Source organism: Mobula birostris, chromosome 5 (genome assembly GCF_030028105.1).
Source record: "Mobula birostris isolate sMobBir1 chromosome 5, sMobBir1.hap1, whole genome shotgun sequence".
Taxonomy (NCBI): Eukaryota; Metazoa; Chordata; class Chondrichthyes; order Myliobatiformes; family Myliobatidae; genus Mobula; species Mobula birostris.
The window spans coordinates 195,175,370-195,194,372 of record NC_092374.1 but is presented as its reverse complement, the minus strand read 5'-3'; the positions used below and the strand labels follow the sequence as shown (position 1 = coordinate 195,194,372).

General features: G+C 44.2%; 1 protein-coding gene across 2 annotated transcripts in view; it reads left to right on the top strand.

Annotated features, from left to right (window-relative positions):
* The first annotated feature begins 4,936 nt into the window (after nucleotides 1-4,936).
* The window catches only part of LOC140197423 (uncharacterized), a 38,193-nt gene continuing 24,126 nt past the window's right edge, over nucleotides 4,937-19,003 (top strand). For both annotated transcript variants that reach the window (XM_072257384.1, XM_072257383.1), the window contains exons 1-3: nucleotides 4,937-5,271; nucleotides 12,901-12,957; nucleotides 15,398-15,739. In XM_072257384.1, coding sequence (XP_072113485.1) covers nucleotides 12,915-12,957; nucleotides 15,398-15,739 — 385 coding nt within the window. In that variant the 5' untranslated portion in view covers nucleotides 4,937-5,271; nucleotides 12,901-12,914. The remainder of the gene's footprint in view (nucleotides 5,272-12,900; nucleotides 12,958-15,397; nucleotides 15,740-19,003) is intronic.

The following is a 19,003-nucleotide window of genomic DNA, read 5'->3' as shown; positions in this document are numbered from 1 at the left end:
CTAGGTTGTCTGTTTCTATCCCTCTCCAAAGCTATGGTAAAGGATTTAGAATCGTGATCACTCTCTCCAAAATGCTCTCCTACTGAGACACCTGACATCTAACCAGGTTCATTTCCCAATACCAGATCAAGTACAGCCTCTCCTCTTGTAGGCTTATCTACATATTGTGTCAGGAAACCTGCCTGAACACACCTAATAAACTCTACCCCATCTAAACCTCTCACTGTAGGGAGATGCCAATCAATATTTTGGTAATTAAAATCTCCCACCACAGTAACCCTATTATTTTTACTCCTTTCCAGAATCTGTCCTCGCTGTCCCTGTTACTATTGGGTGGTCTATAAAAAACACACAGTAAAGTTATTGATCGCTTCCTATTCTTAACTACCACCCACAGAGACTCCGCAGACAACCCCTCCATGACTTGTTCCTTTTCTGCAGCCGTGACACTATCTCTGATCAGCAGTGCCACGCTTCCACCTCTTTTGCCTCCTACCCTATCCTTTCTGAAACATCTAAAGCCTGGCAATTGAAGTAGCCATTTCTGCCCCTGCACCATCCAAGTCTCTGTAATGCTCACAACATCACAACTCCAAGAGCTGATCCACGCTCTAAGCTCATCCGCTTTATTCATAATACTCCTCGCATTAAAATAGACACATCTCAAGCCATTGGTCTGAGCGCGTCCGTTCTCTATCACCTGCCTATCCTCCCTTTCACACTGTCCCCAAGCTTTTTCTATTTGTGAGCCAACCTCCCTTTCCTCCGTCACTTCAGTTCGGTTCCCTTCCCCTAGCAGTTCTAGTTTTAACTCTCCCCAATAGTTTAGCAAACCTCCCCGCTAAGATATTGGTCCTCCCCTGATTCAAGTGCAACCTATCCTTTTTGTGAAGGTCACACCTGCCCCAGAAGAGGTCCCAGCGATACAGAAATCTGAATCCCTGCCTCCTGCTCCAATTCCTCAGCCATGCATTATCCTCCACCTCATTCTATTCCTATACTCGTTGTCATGTGGCACAGGTAGTAATCCCGAGATTATGACCTTTGAGGTCCTGCCTCGCAACTTCTTTCCTAACTCCCTGTAGTCTGTTTTCAGGACCTCCTGCCTTCTTCTAGCTATGTCGTTGGTACTAATATGTACCACGACCTCTGGCTGTTCTCCTTCCCACTTCAAGGTCTCGTGGACACGATCATAAACATCCTGTACCCTGGCACCTGGGAGGCAAACTACCATCTGTGTTTCTTTCCTGCGTCCACAGAATTGCCTATCTGACCCCTAACTATAGAGTCGCCTATTACTGCTGCCATCCTCTTCCTTTCCCTACCCTTCTGAGCCACAGGGCTAGACTCTGTGCCAGAGGCGCGACCGCTGTTGCTTCCCGCAGGTAGGCCGTCTGCCCCAGCAGAACTCAAGCAGGTGTACTTATTGTTAAGGGGAGCAGCCACTGGGGTACTCTCTAGTACCTGCTTCTTGCCCTTCCCTCTCCTGACTGTTACCCACTTCTCTGTCTCCTGTGGTCCCGGGGTGACTACTTGCCTATCGCTCCTCTCTATCACCTCCTCACTCTCCCTCACCAGACAAAGGTCATCGAGCTGCAGTTCCAGTTCCCTAATGTGGTTTCTAAGCAGCTGCAGCTCGACACATCTGGTGCGCATGTGGTCATCCGGGAGGCTGGGAGTCTCCAGGACATCCCACATCTGACACCGAGCACAGAAAACCGTCCTCCACACATTCTTTATGTCTGCATTCTAAACAGATAACCTACTTCGCCTCAACCCGTTATCGCCTAAGCCCCGTTGAGCCAAAGCCTTCTTACGCTGTCTCCCACTACTCTGACGCCCGCTCCTCGGACGCCGCCTCTGTAAAGCTGTCTCCTTTTAAACTCTTCCTGCTGTTTGCACTGGCCGACATCCACGCGCTTGCGCAGTCGTACCCCGTTCAAACTGCTGAAGAAATAACAGAAATAACGTGAAATAATTAATCTGTAAGCACTTATTTCACAGTTTTCGAATGAATTACATTGTTGTTCTAACTCGTGTCTGCTCTGGAAGCTGATTAGTCAAATACGGACCATCGACTCAACAACTAAATAGTGTACTATGTTTCAAGATTCAGCAGTTTTTCCTGTGACAGAGCGGGAAGCCAGTATTACGATCATCTGATTTCGACTAATCTCTGACTTCCTCATTTCGACAATCTATGACTATCTCAGCAGAGTTGATCGTCTGAGAAGATGGTTATTTTTGTTGGTTTGTACTGATCTGTTTTCGCTTCCCATTCTCCGTTACACTGGTAACTTTCTGAGACCATTGAACAATTTTGGGAGCGTCATTCTGTTGCTAAGTTAAATTTCCCACATTGTGAAACATTTCGCAGTTTCTCCTGCTGACGGCAACATCAGCAGAAGTGTTCCATCGTGGTTGTTTCTCAGGAAACCCACTGTGATCCGCATCAACAAGATATTCTCTCTATTTCGCCTGGTTGTGATCGTAACCTAAAGTTAACAGAGGAAAACAAATCAGGATCAAGTGTATGAACACTGACATATGTAGTAAAATTTATTGTTTTACGGTACCAGTACGGTGCAATGCATGCAATATAAGGGGGGGGAGGGGGGGGAGAGGGGGAGAGAGAGAGAGAGAGAGAGAGAGAGAGAGAGAAAGGAGCGCAAAAAGAGGGCAAAAATGGTGAGGCAGTGTTCGTGGGTTAGTTCACAATCGGTTTTGAAATCTGATGGCTGAGGGAAGGAAGCTGTTGCTAAGCTGTTCTGAAAACACGGACTGTGTTTCAGGCCTTGTACCTCTAACAGTAATAATAAGAACAAGGCGTGTCCTGGTTGCCAGGCGTCTTTAATGATGGATGCCACCACTTTGAGGCATAGCCTTTTGAAAATGTCCTCAATGGTGGGAAGGTTAGTCCATGACGGAGCTGGCTGATCGTACAACCTTCTGTAGATCTTTCCGATGGTATACAGAAAAATAACAAGCGGCGATTCAACCAGTTATAATACTCTCCAAAGTACATCTGTAGAAATTTGGAGAGCGTTCGGTGACATATCAAATTTCATTAAACTCCCACTGAAATATGGGCTTAGGCATGCACTCGTAGTAATGTTATTAATATGTTGGGTCCACATGTGTAGATCTTCAGAAATGTTCGCACCGAGGAATTTAAAACTATTCGACCTTCCCACTGCTGACGCCTCGATATGCATTAGTTTTTATTCCCTCGACTTCTCCTTCTCGAAGTCAGTCCACAATTAAGTTCTTAGTTTTGACGTTAAGTACAAGGTTGTTGTTGTGACGGCAGTGAATCAGCCGATGTACCTCACTTCTGTTCACCTCTTCGTCGCTGTCAAAGATTCCGCCAATGGCTGCGTCATCGGCGAATTCATAGATGGCGTTTGCGCTGTGTCGAGTCACACGGTCATGAGTGCAGAGAAAATAGAGTAGGGGGCTACATACGCATCGTTGAGGTATTGATTGTTCGCAAGAAGGGGATGTTGTTTGTGTTTCGTATTAACCGTGAATTCCCGATTAGGAAGTTGAGGACCAGTTGCAGGGGGAGGTACCGAGGCCTTGAAGCTCATTGATTAATACTGAAGGGATGATGCTTACTTCAGAAATGACCCACAGAAGTAGTTGCAGCGTTTTAACGACCATCCCGAATTCTCTGAGGTGATCATTGACGCCATTCTTGTCATAGAATGTAGGTAGAGAACTTCTTATGCCGAGACTGAAACCCCGCCCAGATGACGTAGCTACTCACTATACTTCTAATTCGGAGTGCCGCATAACAGGGTTGTTTCTTCTACGTTGGAGAAACCAGATACATTTCAGTGACGTGATGGCAAAGCTCCTCTGTATAGTTCACAGAGCGACCCTGAGCTTTTTTGTTGTCTGACATAATAATTCTCCACCCACTGTCACTCTGGGCTCTCTTCTCTTGGCCACTGATACTATCCAATAAAGTTTCTTGAGTGAATTCCGCACCTTCTGTCTGGGTTCATTGCACAATTCAGGACTCAAAAGAAAATTCAATAATTCCGGACAAAAGGAATTCCGTCTGTATTTGAAGCGCAGCTTTTGATGAAAATAGATCTGTTGTAAGATTAACTTCGCTTTCCCCTCCCCTCCCTCCCTGATACTCTCTGATCCTTTATGCGCGCATGTGTGTGGGTACGTGTTTTACAGAGATCTCCTCTGTTTTAGGTTAACAAGGGTGGAATTTTATTTCCCAGTGTTTTATTTTTATTCTCTTCTACTCATACTTGTCGCCTACTTTCGTTTCCTCCGCCTAAACCAATTTTAGCTAAATTGGCTGTCCTGACGAAGGGTCTCAGCTCGAAACGTCGACTATTTCCTCCTCTCCATAGATGCTGCCTGACCTGCTGAGTTCCTCCAGCATTTTGTATTTGTAGGTCTGCGTATTATTCTCTACTTTGGAATTCTCTCTACCGGGGGTGTGTGGATGCTTCACTGATATGTTAGCTGGCACATCCACTATAGGCGTATTCCTATCCCACGTGTTCTCCATCATGTCAAAGTGATAATTTGTTAATCACTTTCCGCTTCTTTGCAAAGTTATGTTTCAGTTTTTAACTGTTGCGATTCTTTCAAGAGGGAATGTACTCTCCTCAGCTACTTTTTGACTCGTTGAGCATTTTCGATGAGAATGACATCGATTATTCTGCATTCTGAACTGCAGATCCAGTTCCTCAGTTGCTGATAATATTTAGAGGTGGGGGGGGGGAGAAAGAGAGAGAGAGATATGCAGAAAGAGAGAGAGAGAGAGAAGGAAAGAGAGAGAGAGTCTGTGTGTGTGCGTGTGTGTGACAGAGAGAGAGAGGGAAAGAAAGAGAGAGAGGGAGGGAGAGAGAGGGGGGAATGAAACCGAGAGAGAGAGTGTGTGTCTAGAGAGAGAGAGAGAGAGACAGCGGGGTTATTTAGATAACGTCTACCCGAAACCTCTCATGTTTTCACACAGGTGTCGATGAGCCGCTGGACATTTTCCAACATTTTTCCGTTTTATTTCACAGCTCTTTAAAATCACAGATGGTTTATCTCACCAAAGGATTGGGAAACGAGAAGTGTGCTTTGTGCTGTAACCAACGGTTATGCACAACATGCGCATTACTATATAAGGAAACTGGAAGTGCTATAAGTAAAACTAAGATTCGGTTGTGTGCATAACGTCTGTGCTTTGTGGTACAAAGCTTGGGCTTAAGACGTCCACGGCAGGATTTAGATTCGGCAGCGATTTTGAAAACGGTAAGTGCTCCTTCACCGAGTATTGGGGAAATCTAATGGCGTTAGGCAGGGTCTTAAGAGATCGTTTGTCGTTGAATCGGGCTTTGAAGAGAGTGAATGTCTCTGAGGCTGGTGTCCATGAGGCTGACCTTGCTTGAAGTGAGCTCTGAGGATTTTGGGGCGGGTAAATTTCCCGAGCCAAATTTTGGGAAAGAGTTCCAAACCTGGGATTCGGGAAGAGTGGGTTTCCGGCTTCTGGAGAGCCCTTGGGTCTGATTTTAGATTCAGTGGCTCTGGTACTGGCATTTAGTAGGGCGAGTGTGTCTGGCCGGGCTTTGGTGAAGCTGCGTGGGGCTTGAGCGGTGGCTTGGGGAAGACACAAGAGAGGGCAGATGCTGCATTCTGATGATAAACAAACTGCTGGAAGTACTCAGTGGGACAAGCAACCTCTATACGGGAGCGGGGGTGGGGTGAAGTGGAGGGTCCATCCTGTATCGGGACTGGCCAAGGTGAAGTAAGAGCCGGAATAAAGAGGGGAGGGAGCGTGGTAAAGGCAAGATATGGCAGTTGATAGACAAGGAGACGAGAAGGATAAGAGGCAGATAGAGCCAGTTTTCAAAGGAGTAATGTAGATGGGAGACAGAGGCAGGTGAGTGATGGGTGGAAACAGGCAAAGGGGTGAGATTGCCCCTCCCCCGAGGAGAGGGTGAAAGCGGAGACAGCTGCTGGAAGGTGATTGGCTGGAACACAATGGCTACCAGTGCTTGGAGTTAATGTAAGCAAAGCGATAGCGTGAACCATTGATGGTTAGAGGCAGATGGAATGATATGGAGGAGGGACTCTGGCTCATGAAGCATATGGTTGATATGTGGTATTAACCAGGATGGCGAAGGGGGCAAAAATGAGCCGACTCATAGATCTCTGCCACCGGATTCCCTTCGCATATATCTTCAACCGCTCCCTTAATGGTTCACAGCATGACCGTAATTATTAGATTCCAGCACTGCTAGGAAACGTTTGCCCGCTCATCGCTACCCCCCACCCCCCACCCCATACCCCGGCACCGGTCTCCACCTTCAGCCTTTCTTCCCCCACACGTCCTCGTCTGCCTTTATTATTTCCCCCTTTGTCAACTTGCATCTATCATCTATCTGCTAGTACAGTATTTCTCAGCTCCAGCAATGCCCCTGCCCAGATCGTTAGATCTGCCCCTGATCTTTCATCCCTCTTTGGTCTCTATCACATACTGGCCCCTGTCTCACGACTTCGCCTTTCCTAGTTATACTGGCTATTTTACCACTCCAGTCTCAGTCCTGATGTGAGCTTTCGATCCAAAACGTCAGAAATTCTCTCTTCCAGGTGGCTGTTACTCGACCCGCCGACTTCCACCAGCAGATGGCTTTTTGTTTGTGCTTCCGGGAGGATGACTATTCCTGAGCCGAGCTGAAGGTTGCTGTTTCCTTCCGCAACGCAGCCCATTATCCTGCCCCTGTCTAAATCAGTCCCATCCCTTGTACCAATTCGCCTGCAGTGGTGCACATTTCAATGAGTAATGACGACATATGTTCACTGTTCGTTCGTCTCACTGAGTGAAGGAAAATCAAATTCAGTGTAATTCTTCAGTGGCCCTGCAGCCTGGCTGTTTTTAGAGCGCGGCTTTGCCGCTGAAAATCCTGTAAAAGTGGCCTGTGAAGCACAACGATATCTTTATCTAGAGTGGACATGGAGAGGATGTGGTCTATCCGGGTGAGTCTCGGACCAGAGGGCACAGGCTCAGAATAAAAGGTCATCCTTTTAGAACAGAGATGACAAGGAATTTCCTAGGAACTGTAAAACGATAAGATATACGAGCAGAATTAAGCCATTTGGCCCATCGAAACTACTCTGCCATTTCATTATAACTGATGCATTCCCATCTCAGGCCAATCTCCTACCCTTTCCCCATATTCCTTCACTCCCTGATTTATCAAGAATCTATCAACCTCTGCCTTAAACATACCCAATGACTTCAAAGATTCAAAGGTTATTTATTATCAAAATACACAACTTTGAAATTTTTCTACTCCAAATAGCCAGGAAAACAAGAAAGAAAAGTAAAGCAGTACGATCATTAACCCCCAAATTACTCCTCCCAGCACTGAAAAATCAAACAAAAATGGAATAAGTACATCGACCCTCAAATCCCCCATCCCACGACACAAAAATCGAGAAGGAAAGTGCATAACTGAAAAACACTATAAGTCTGAAATATAAAAGTCTGTAGTCCAAATCCATATCCAAAATGCAGAAAACCTGGGTAACATTCTTCGTGCACCTGATCTCCACAGCCGCATGTGGTAATGAGTCCCATGCATTCACTACTCTTTGGATACAGAAATTCCTCCTTATTTCCGTTCTAATTGGACGGCCCTCCACCTGTCTTCGTATCATCCTCAAACTTGGCCGCAAAGCCACAAATTTCAGCATCCAAGCATTGAAGTATAACATAAAAAGAAGCGGCCGCAGCACAAACTGCTGTGAAACACCCCTACTCACAAGTAGCCAAGTGAAAAAAGGCGCCTGTTGTTCCCAGTCGTTGCTTCCTGTCAATCAACCAATCCTCTGTCCATCCTAGTATCTTCCCTGTAATAGCATTGGCTCCTTTTCCCATAAGGAAGCCAGAGGCTATGGACTATTCAATCGTGTGCCTCTAAGTAACCCGAAACCACATCCTTAGCAATCGACTCCAACATCCTCACAGACCCGAAGTCCCATTAATGGGCCTGTAATTTGTCCTGCCGCTCCCCTTCTTGAAGAGTGCAGTGACATTTGCAATTTTCCAGACCTCCGAAACAATGCCAGAATCCACTGATTTTTGAAGGAACATTACGAATGCCTCCACAATCTCTGCAGTCACCTCTTTCAGAACCCTGCAGTATAGACCGTCTAGACCAGGTGACCGCTCTGCCTACGCACCTTCCACTTCCCTAAGAACGTTGTCCCTAGTAAAAGCAGTATCACACAATTCTACCGTTAACAGTCTCGAACAGCTGCATACTGCTAGTTTCTTCCACAGTGACGAATGATGCAAAATACGTATTCAGTTTGTCCGCCATTTCGTTGCCACCATTACTTACCTCTCTAGTATCATTTGCAGCAGTTCGATATCCACTCTCGCTTTCTTTTACGTTGCATACAGTATATGAAGAAACATTTTTCTCTCTTTAATACGATTGGCTGACCTAGCTCTGGTGTTCTATCTTCCCCTTCTTTATGACGTTTTAATCGCCTTCTGTTGATATTTAAAATGTTCCCAATCCTCTAACTTCTCGCGAGAGTGTAGTGTTTAGCACTAAACTTTACAGTGCAGACAACTCGGGTTGACTTCCCGCCGTTGTCCTGTCTGCCGATTGTACGTACACTCCGTGGCTGTGTGGCTGTGTACGTCCAAAGACGTACCCGTGGGCAGTTTACTTAGTCTTTGGAAATTGCCCCGTGATTAGACTCCGATTAAATCGGGGAAATTGCTGGGTTCGAAGGGCCTGTTTGGCGCTGTATCTCAATAAATAAATTTTGCTCTGGTATAGGCGCTCCTTTTGGATTTTATGTTGGCTTTCACTTTTCTTGTCCGCGTCATCCTGCCTTGAGAATGCTTCTTCTTAGACCAGAAGATATCGGTACAGCATTAGGCCTTTTGCCCCTCGAGTCTGCTCTGCCGTTCAATCTTGATGACCCTTATTTTTCCCCCTCTCAGGACTAATCTCCGGCCTTCTCCATGAAAACTTTGATGCTGTGGCCAATCAAGAACCGAGCAATCTCCGCGTTAAATACACCCAAAGAGCTTGCCCACACAGCTGCCTGTGGTAACAAATTCCACAAATTCTCCACCCTCTGGCTAAAGCAGTTGCTCCGTGTATCCATTTTAAATGGATGCCCGTCCATTCTGAGGCTGTGCCGTCTTGTTCTAGACTACCCCGCAATGAGATACATCCTTTCCAATCTACTCTTTCTATTATCTTCGAAAGATTTCAATGAGATCCCCTCTCATCCTTCTAAATTCCAATGATTACCGTGTCAGAGCCATCAAACGTTCCTCGTATGATCAGCCTTCCTTCCCGCAATTATCCTTGTGAACGTCCTGTGAATCCTCTCCAATGCTAGTACATTTTTTCATAGAACATAGAACATAGAACATACAGTACAGCACAGTACAGGCCCTTCAGCCCACAATGTTGTGCCGACCCTCAAACCCTGCCTCCCATATAAGCCCCCAGCTTAAATTCCTCCATATACCTGTCTAGTAATCTCTTAAACTTCACTAGTGTATCTGCCTCCACCACTAACTCAGGCAGTGCATTCCACGCACCAACCACTCTCTGAGTAAAAAAACTTCCTCTAATATCCCCCATGAACTTCCCACCCCTTACCTTAAAGCTATGCCCTCTTGTATTGAGCAGTGGTGCCCTGGGGAAGAGGCGCTGGCTATCCACTCTATCTATTCCTCTTATTATCTTGTACACCTCTATCATGTCTCCTCTCATCCTCCTTCTCTCCAAAGAGTAAAGCCCTAGCTCCCTTAATCTCTGATCATGATGCATACATTCTAAACCGGGCAGCATCCTGGTAAATCTTCTCTGTACCCTTTCCAATGTTTCCACATCCTTCCTATAGTGAGGTGACCAGAACTGGACACACTACTCCAAGTGTGGCCTAACCAGAGTTTTATAGAGCTGCATCATTACATTCGTAGATGAGGAGCCCAAAATTGTTCACAATACTCAAGGTGATATCTCACCAGTGCCTTACAAAGCCTCAGCGTCACATCACTTTTCTTATATTCTAGACCTCTTGAAATGAATGCTAACTTTGCATTTGCCTTCCTCAACAGAGAATCTACCTGCAAGTTATCTTTCAGGGTGTTTTGCACAAGGACTCCAAAGTCACCTTGCATCTCAGATTTTTAGTTTTTCTCCCCGTTTAGAAAACAGTCTGCACATTTATTTCTACTCCCAAAGTGCATGGTCTTCCATATTCCAACACTATATTTCCTTTTCCACTTTCTTGCCCAGTTTTCTAATCTGTTTAAGTCCTTCTGAAGCCTTCCTGTTTCCTCAATACTGCCTATCCCTCCACAAGTCTTCGTATCATCTCTAAACGGCAACAAGGCCATCTAGTCTATCATCTGACTTATCGATATACAGCATAAAAAGAAGCGGTCGCAACACTGACCCCTGCGGAACACCACTACTCACTGGCAGCCAACCAGAAAGGATCATTTTATTCCCACTCGCTGACTCCAATCAATGGGTTCATAACTTGGTAAGCAGTTTCAAGTGTGGCACCATGTGAACGGTCTTTTGAAAATCCAAATATACAACATCCACTACATTCCCTTTATCTATCCTAACTGCAATTTCCTCAAACAATTCCAATAGGTTCATCATACAGTATTTTCCTTTAGTATGTGGGTGTGTTTCTGAAAATGTCAAGGCAGAAGGAAAATAAAAGTGTTGCAACTTCAACACCTTAACGGCAATTAGAATGCAACTTAAGAATCTCAAAATAGCAGAAAACAAAATCTTGGTGACTCTTCAAATCTTATTTTCTATGGTCACAATTTGACGAAGTTTAAGTATCAACTTGACTTTGGTCTAACCTCCATGACTGCTTATTGAGAAGTGAAATAAGCCAAGGAAAAATCATGTTCAGAAGTTAAAATATTCGTAATTTCATAAGCATAGATTCGTATATATTTAACTTTCTTTCTCGCATTGCTGATTAACTGTCTCGACGTGGTGATGTGGCGCTAACGCTGGAACCGGGGGATCTGTTTCGATGCTTCCTGTCTGGAGTTTGCCCACGTGGCATCGTTATTTGCCCCCGTGCGTTCCCATGCCCTGATTATTAATTGGTTAGTATAATTTTGGGTTTATTGTACTCGGGTTGAGAGCGATTGGCGATGTGACAATGGGTGAAGTTGATGGGTATGTAGCAGAGAAGAAAATACAAAGTTGATTGCATGTCAAAACACCTCTACTTAGTTCATCAGAGCGACAATGAGCATTCTGTTGGCTGGAGGGGTGGGGTGGGGATTACTCTGATGGCTAGGTGAGACACTATGGCCTGAATGGAATCTGAACTCCCACACCACCACATTCACGAACAGATAGTATCCTTTAAACTTCAGGCTTTTAAACTAGCGAGGGTAACTTCACTCACCTGAAATGATTCTACAAGCCATGGACTCACTTTCAAGAACTATAACATGTTCTCGGTATTATTTATTTACTTATTTATTTGTGATTTTGTTTTTGTATTTGCATAGTTCGGTTTCTTTTCTATATTAGCTGCACATCCGACATTAATTTTCAGCATTCTGGCATCTGCCACTTTTCTTTACAGTCTTGATAAACGGTCATGACCTGAGATAGCGACAACTTATTCCCCTACAAGAATGCTGTCTGAGTCCCTCCAGCACCTTGTGCGCCTTTCTCTGGATTTCCATGTAGAATCTACGGACCAGAGCGCATTCGAAGTTTCGGGTCGAGACCCTTCAATCAGTCCTGATGAAGTGTACTCTTTTCCATAGATGCTGCCTTGGCTGCTGAGTTCTCAGCATTTTGTGTCTGTTGCTTGGATTTGCAGTATCTGCAGATTTTCCCCTGTTTGTGATCTGCAGAATTTCCTGTGTTTCTAAGAGTTGCTTAAGAGTAAGGTCTATACCAAAAGCTCCCGGCAGTATTTTTAAAACATTGTCTGAACATTGTCTGTACAAAAAGGGAAATAGATACCAAACTTCAGTTGCTAAATGATGATAGTTAAATTGTCCCAAGGGCTCAAACTTCTTTAAGTTTTGCTGATGAAACAAAAAAATGTAGAAATGAGTTGCGATATTTAAAAATCGGAAACTATTTTTTTTCATTATTGCCATCAAAGGAAGAACATCTTCTGTCCCGGCTCAGGTACAAGACGAACCTCCCGCTGCCTCGTTAAATGACGTAGAATAGCATTAAGTTCATTGTGACTTGCTTTTGTCCGCTGTGTAAACTGCAGTATGTCATTCTATTCATCTTCGATCAGGTACAATTCACACAGGTGCACGATATTTTAATCAGATTACTTATGTTTTAACATTCAGTATTTATCCGTTAAGTCTAACCCACAATTGCAAGATCAAGCACAACCATCTGCAAAATCAGACAAGGAAGACCACGTTTCAGGTCAAAGACATTCAGAAAAACTGGGAAAAAAGAGGAAATCTGCTAGATTTAAGTTGCAGAGAATGCACGGAAGGATTCGGTAGGATAAAGGGAATATTTTTTCTAAGAGGGTAGCTGCAGCGATAAGTTATTAATGAAACCATTTGCTGGAGATGAAACAAGGAAACTGACATAATAGTTGCAAAATGCAGCTCAGAGCTGTAGGACATGCCAATTAGATGAGGCAGTGTTGGTGGGGGGAAAGCTTCGGTAAATAAAATAAAAAGGAAAGCCATTTGTATGAAATTACTGAAGATGACACTCAGTCCCGAAGACGACTATTTCTTTGGTGAAAGACTTTCTTTGGGCATTCTTTTCTATTTCAGACTTCCGGCATACGGACCTTAGATTTTATTTCTATTTTTTACAATATTTACAATATTTATGTTCATTTGCTTCTCTTTTTCTATAGGCATCCGCCGAACTATGACGTGGTATGAGTTTGTATGTTCATTGCTGTTGTTCTCTGGTAAGTGCTGCAAACGAGGACGTATACACACACACACACACACACACACACACACACACACACACACACACACACACACACACCAGAGCAGAAAGAGAAACAGAGAATGAGAGAGGGGGATAGAAGAATATTGGGAGCATTAAGGTGTTAGTGTTCTCCTCAAGATTATTTTGACAATCACTTAGATAGTCACTAATCTAAGGCCTAATTGCTCATGCTCACATATTATTTGTTAGTGAAACAATTCAGTCCTTTTTTGAGGGAAGGGCAAGTTCAAAGTAAAAGTTATTATCAGATAACATACAGTATATATCACTATATACTAATCTGAGATTCATTGTCTTGCAGGCAAGACAAGAAAAGCAACGTTTTAGTGCTTTACTGTTCCAAACGGTACAGAGAGGGGGTAAAAGAGTCGGTGGAGCCGCATTAATAAGTGCGCATTGCTAAACATCTGCAATTAGAGAGAACATCTTGGAAGGGCATCCAGCGAGGCGACATGGGCAAAATTTAGGATGGGTCACGGTGGCACAGCTGTTCTGTAGTTAATTAGGACACCCGAGAATGAAAACGTATTTGGCATTTTGCAATGTCAGTGGCTCTCCCCAGCATGAGGCTTTGCTTCAGTACCACCTCTGTGCACTGAATCTGTAAGTTCTCTTAATAGCTAAACATGCATCAATGTCTTCTATAAATATGCTCAGTAAGTGAAGCTCCTTGATCTCCTTGGCGAGACAATTTCAGAGATTTACCAGCTCAGGGGAGATGATATTTCTTCTCATTTCTCCCCCGAACGAGTAGTAATCTTTTTTAAGACCGTAAAACTTCATTCTTTCTTTTTCAATATTTTTATTAATTACTTGCATTCTAAATTTCTGAGCAGGGAATATTAATCTGCCATTTAGCTTGCTAAGCGTCGCATTATCTTTGTGTGCATCAGTTAGATCACCGGTCATTCGTTCAAACAGTAGAGAGAATAACTCCATTCTGTGTAGGCTGTCCTGATTCTGCTACGTTCGGGAGCCGGGACTCTTTCAGAAGTTCCAAAATCAAACACTACAGTGCTCTATCTAATGCAGAAAAAGAGCGGTACCGAGTGTCCAAGATAATACAGAAGAGAAACAGGGAACCAAGTCATCACTGTGATATGACCATTAGACATGGGCGCAGAATTAATTCATTTGGCCTTTTGAATTCTCTCTGCTTTTTCATCATGTCTGATCCATTTTTTCTCCAACCCATTGTCCTGCCTTCTCCCAATAACCGTTCACATCCTATCTAATCAAGAACTTATTAACCTCCGCCTTCAGTGCACCCAGTGACCTAGTCTCCACGGCCGCCTATGGCAACGAATTCCACAGGTTCAGCACACTGTGGTTAAAGAAATTCCTCCTCATCTCCGTTCTAAATGGACGTCCCTCTATAGTATAATCAGGTCATGACTGACCTGAATGTATGGATGGATCGGTAGATTTTCAGCTTTGCATTTCCCTGACAGAAGGTTCAATTACGTAAGCATCAATTATATAAAAGGTCTCGGATAAATTTGGAGACTGACCAAATTATTACAGAGAAGGTTATTTATATTGTAAATACACATCTCTCACTTGCAGCATACAGATTAAAGAAAAAATCGCCTTCCATGTTTGATTCAATGAAAACGTAACGAATCAATTTTCTGATGCTCAGTGACGAGGGAAAGTTTCCATCTCAGTGGCGATGAAAAATGAGATTTGTGATTATTATTGATAATGGGCGCTGTTGTCAACAGCAATAGGCAATGGCAAATGACATTTGGGGAGGCAAACCATAGCAGAACGCACGCAATATATGGGAGGCCTCTGCTGAGTATTAGTGAGCTGAGGGACCTCAGGTTGTAAGTCCGTAGAATACTCAAAGTGACAGCAGCAGTGGATAAAGTGGATATTCGAATGTCTCCCTTCATTGCCGTGTCATTATTAGTAATAATTGGGACGTTAGTTTACAGCTTCTTAAAACATTAGGTAGACCTCATCTCGGTTATCGTCAGCGGATTTAGCCCCTACATTATAGGAAGAATGTTATTGAGCTGACAGGATGCAGTTGCAGCTGATTAAATTAGAAAGTGAAGATTTGTAGATGGCGACAATCTTTATTCCGTGACCAGTGTGTTGAGAAACAATGACATAATTGTACTGTGAGAGATGGGAAGTTCGAGAACCTATAGGAATTCCTTTCAGACAGAAGGTGGTTTAAAACTGGGATGTACTGTCTGACGAGGTGGTGGAGACAGGTACTGTCGCGATATTTATAAAGGCATCGAATCCTTGAATCGCCACAGCAGAGAAGTCTATGGACAAGATGTGAGTAAATGAGATCAGCGTAGTTATGTACAACTCGTGGGTTTGATATGTCGGGCCGAAAGGAAGGTATGAGACTATGAGATTATTTCCGGTTACAGGAGCTGCCAGAGCTAACGGAAGAAGCCACCAATGGCCGGAGCGGATCACGGTTACTGAAGGGGGCACGGCGCAGCTGAATTGCGCTTACAGCAGTAATATAAACGTTACAAAGAAGCAGGTCGGATTCCTTACCTGGTACAAAGACGAGGAAAACCGTACCGTTTGCAACAAGTGCAGTGGGTTTCATGGTCGCGTAACGACTAACAGTTCACGAGGCTTGCTTAGCCAAGCTTTACAAATCGTCAACGTCAGAATGAACGATACAGGAAAGTATTACTGCAAAGTACAAATTCTCGACAAGGAAAGTTATCTTGGCAAAGGGACAGAAGTTCAAGTCACAAGTAAGTTCGTATTATTTTGCATTTATATTCGATGTTTGATGCGCATTTCTCAACTTCTGCAATAAAGTGTACTTCGATACAAATTTAGACACAGAAATTCGGGATGTCGTTGACATATTGATGGTGAAGTACATGTTGACAAAATAATGAAAAATAAATTAAGATTGCAATTGCCATAATCAAATGAACATTTACAGGAGAGTTAACCCAATCTGTCCCTAACTCCATAAGCCATGGAAGCAAAAAGAGGCTATTTGGCTCATCGAGAACGCTCCGCCATTCAAATTTCCAACATTGCCTTTCACTTGCCATTTTTTGTCCGTTCCCCGAATTCATCTAAGTCCTTCTGCAGCCTACGTGTTTTCTCAGCATTACTTTCCCCTCCACCAGTCATCTGCAAACTTGGTAACAAAGCCAACTATTCCATCATTCTAAATCATTAATATACAGCATGAAGAGATGCGTTCCCAGTAGCGACCCGTGCGAAATATCATTGTCACTGGCAGCCAACCGGAAAAGGATTATTTTATTCTCTCTCGCTGCGTCTTTCCAATCAGCCGATGCACTAACCATGCCAGTAACTTTCCTATAAAACCAAGGGCTCTTAACTTGATAAGCAGCTTCATGTATGGCACCTTGTCAAAGGTCTTCTGAAAGTCCAAATATACAACATCCACTGCATCCCTTTATCTATCCTAGGTGTAATCTTCTCAAAGAATTTCAACAGGTTCGTCAGGCAAGATTTTACCTTAAGGAAACCATGCTGTCATACCTTGTCCTGTGTCACCAAATATTCCATAATGTCATCCTAACAAGACAAAATGTTATGGCGTTATGGGAAAGATACTGACATGAACAGTGGGATGGCTAACAGGCTGGAGGCAGCAAGTGGCGCCTTCTCTGCTTGGTTGCCGGTGACTAGTGGTGTTCCTCAGAGTGCAGTATTGGGACCGCTGCTTTTCAAATTGTTTGTCAATTTTTTACATAATGGAATTGCTGGCTTTGTGGCAAAGTTTGCGGATGATAGGAATATAGGTGGTGGGGTGGGGGCGGGGTAGGTAGTGCCGAGGAAGCAAGGCGATTGCAGCTGAACTTACACACTTTGGAAGAATGGGAAAAAACTCGCAAATGGAATACAGTGTTGGGAGATATATGATAATCCATTTTGGTAAAAGGAACAATGGTGCGGACTATTATCGAAATGGTGAAAAAGTTCAAACAGCAGAGGTGCAGAGGGACTTAGGAGTCCACGTGCAAGACTCCCAAAACATTAATTTACAGGCTGAGTCTGTGGTAAAGATGGGAAATACAAAATCTGCATTTATTTCAAAGGGAACAGAACATAAAAGCAAGGCGGTAATGTTGGGCCTTTATAAGGCACTAATTCTGGGCACCATATCGCAGAAAGGATGTTTTATCATTGAAGAGAATTCAGAGGAGGTCGTGAGGATTATTCCGGGAATGAAGGGGTTAACATATGAGGAGCGATTGGCAACTTTGGGCCTGTACTCACTGCAATTTAGAAGAAAACTACGGTATCCTATTGAAGCCTTCGGAATAGAACTTATAACACAATACAGGCCCTTCGGCCCACAAAACTGTGCCCAACATGTCCTTACCGTAGACCTACCAAGGCTTAACCCATAGCCCTCTATTTTTCTAAACTCCATGTACTTATCCAGGAGTCTCTTAAAAGACTCTATTGTTTCCGACTCCACCACCGTCACCAGCAGCCCATTCAAAGCACTCACCCCTCTCTGCGTAAAAAACTTACCCCTGCCATCTCTGTACCTGCTTCCAAGCACCTTAAAACTGTGCCCTATCGTGCTAACCATTTCGGCCCTAGGAAAAAGCCTCTGATCAATGCCTCTCATTATCCTGTACACCTCGATCAGGTCACCTCTCATCCTCCATCCGTCCAAGGAGAAAAGGCAGAGTTCACTCAACCTATTCTCATAAGGCATGCTCCCCAAACCAGGCAACATCCTTGTAAATCTCTTATGCACCCTTTCTATGGTTTCCACGCCCTTCCTGAATTGAGCACAGTACTCCAAGTGGGATCTGACCAGGGTCCTATATAGCTGCAACATTACCTCTCGGCTCTTAATCTCAACCCCACAGTTGATGAAGGCCAATACACCATATGCCTTCTTAACCACAGTCAACCTGCGTAGCAGTTTTGAGTGTCTTATAGACTCAGACCCCAAGACCCTTCTGATCCTCCACACTGCCAAGAGTCTTACCATTAATGTTGTATTCTGCCCTGATATTTGACCCACCAAAATGAACCACCTCACACGTATCTGGGTTGAACTTCATCTGCCACTTCTCAACCTAGTTTTGCATCCTATGAATGTCCCGCTGTAACCTCCGACAGCCCTCCACGCTATCCACAACACCCCCAACTTTGTGGCATCAGCAAATTTACTAACCCATCCCTCCACTTCCTTATCCAGGTCGTTTATAAAAATCACAAAGAGTAGGGGCCCCAGAACAAATCCTTGAGGCACACCACTGCTCGCCGACCTCCATGCAGAATATGACCCATCTACAACCACTCTTTGCCTTCTGTGGGCAAGCCAGCTCTGGATCCACAAAGCAATGTCCCCTTCGATCCCATGCCTCCATATACACTACATCTACAGCTCTAGCTTTATCAACAGCCTCATAATTGAAGGGCGACCCTTTAGAACAGAGATAAGGAGGAATTTCTTTCAGCCAGAGAGTAGTAAAGCTGTGGAATGCTCTGCCACAGACAGTGGTGGAGGCAAAGTCCGTGCATTTATCTAAGGCGAAAGTTGATCGTTTCATGGATGGTCAGGGAATCAAAGGAAGGCAGGTATATGTGGTGTATGGGATCCGGGATCAGCTATGAAAGAATAGTGGATGAGACCCAATCGGCTGAATGACCTAATTCTGATCCTATGTCTTCGGGTCTTCTAGTCTAATGGTCTTAACAATTGACTCTAACGTCTTCCTAACCGCTGAGGTCAGTTTAACTGGTATAGACCATAAGACCATAAGATCCTATGACATGGGAGTAGAAATATGCCATTTGGCTCTTCGAGTCTACTCCGCCATTCAATCATGGCCGGTCTTTCTTCCGTCCTCAGTCCCACTCACCGGTCTTCTCCTCGTAACATTTGATGCTGTGTCCAAACAAGAACCTATCAAGCTCTGCCTTAAATGCACCTAACGATTTGGCCTCCACAGCTGCCTCTGGTAATAAGTTGCACAAATATACCACGCTATGGCTAACGAAAT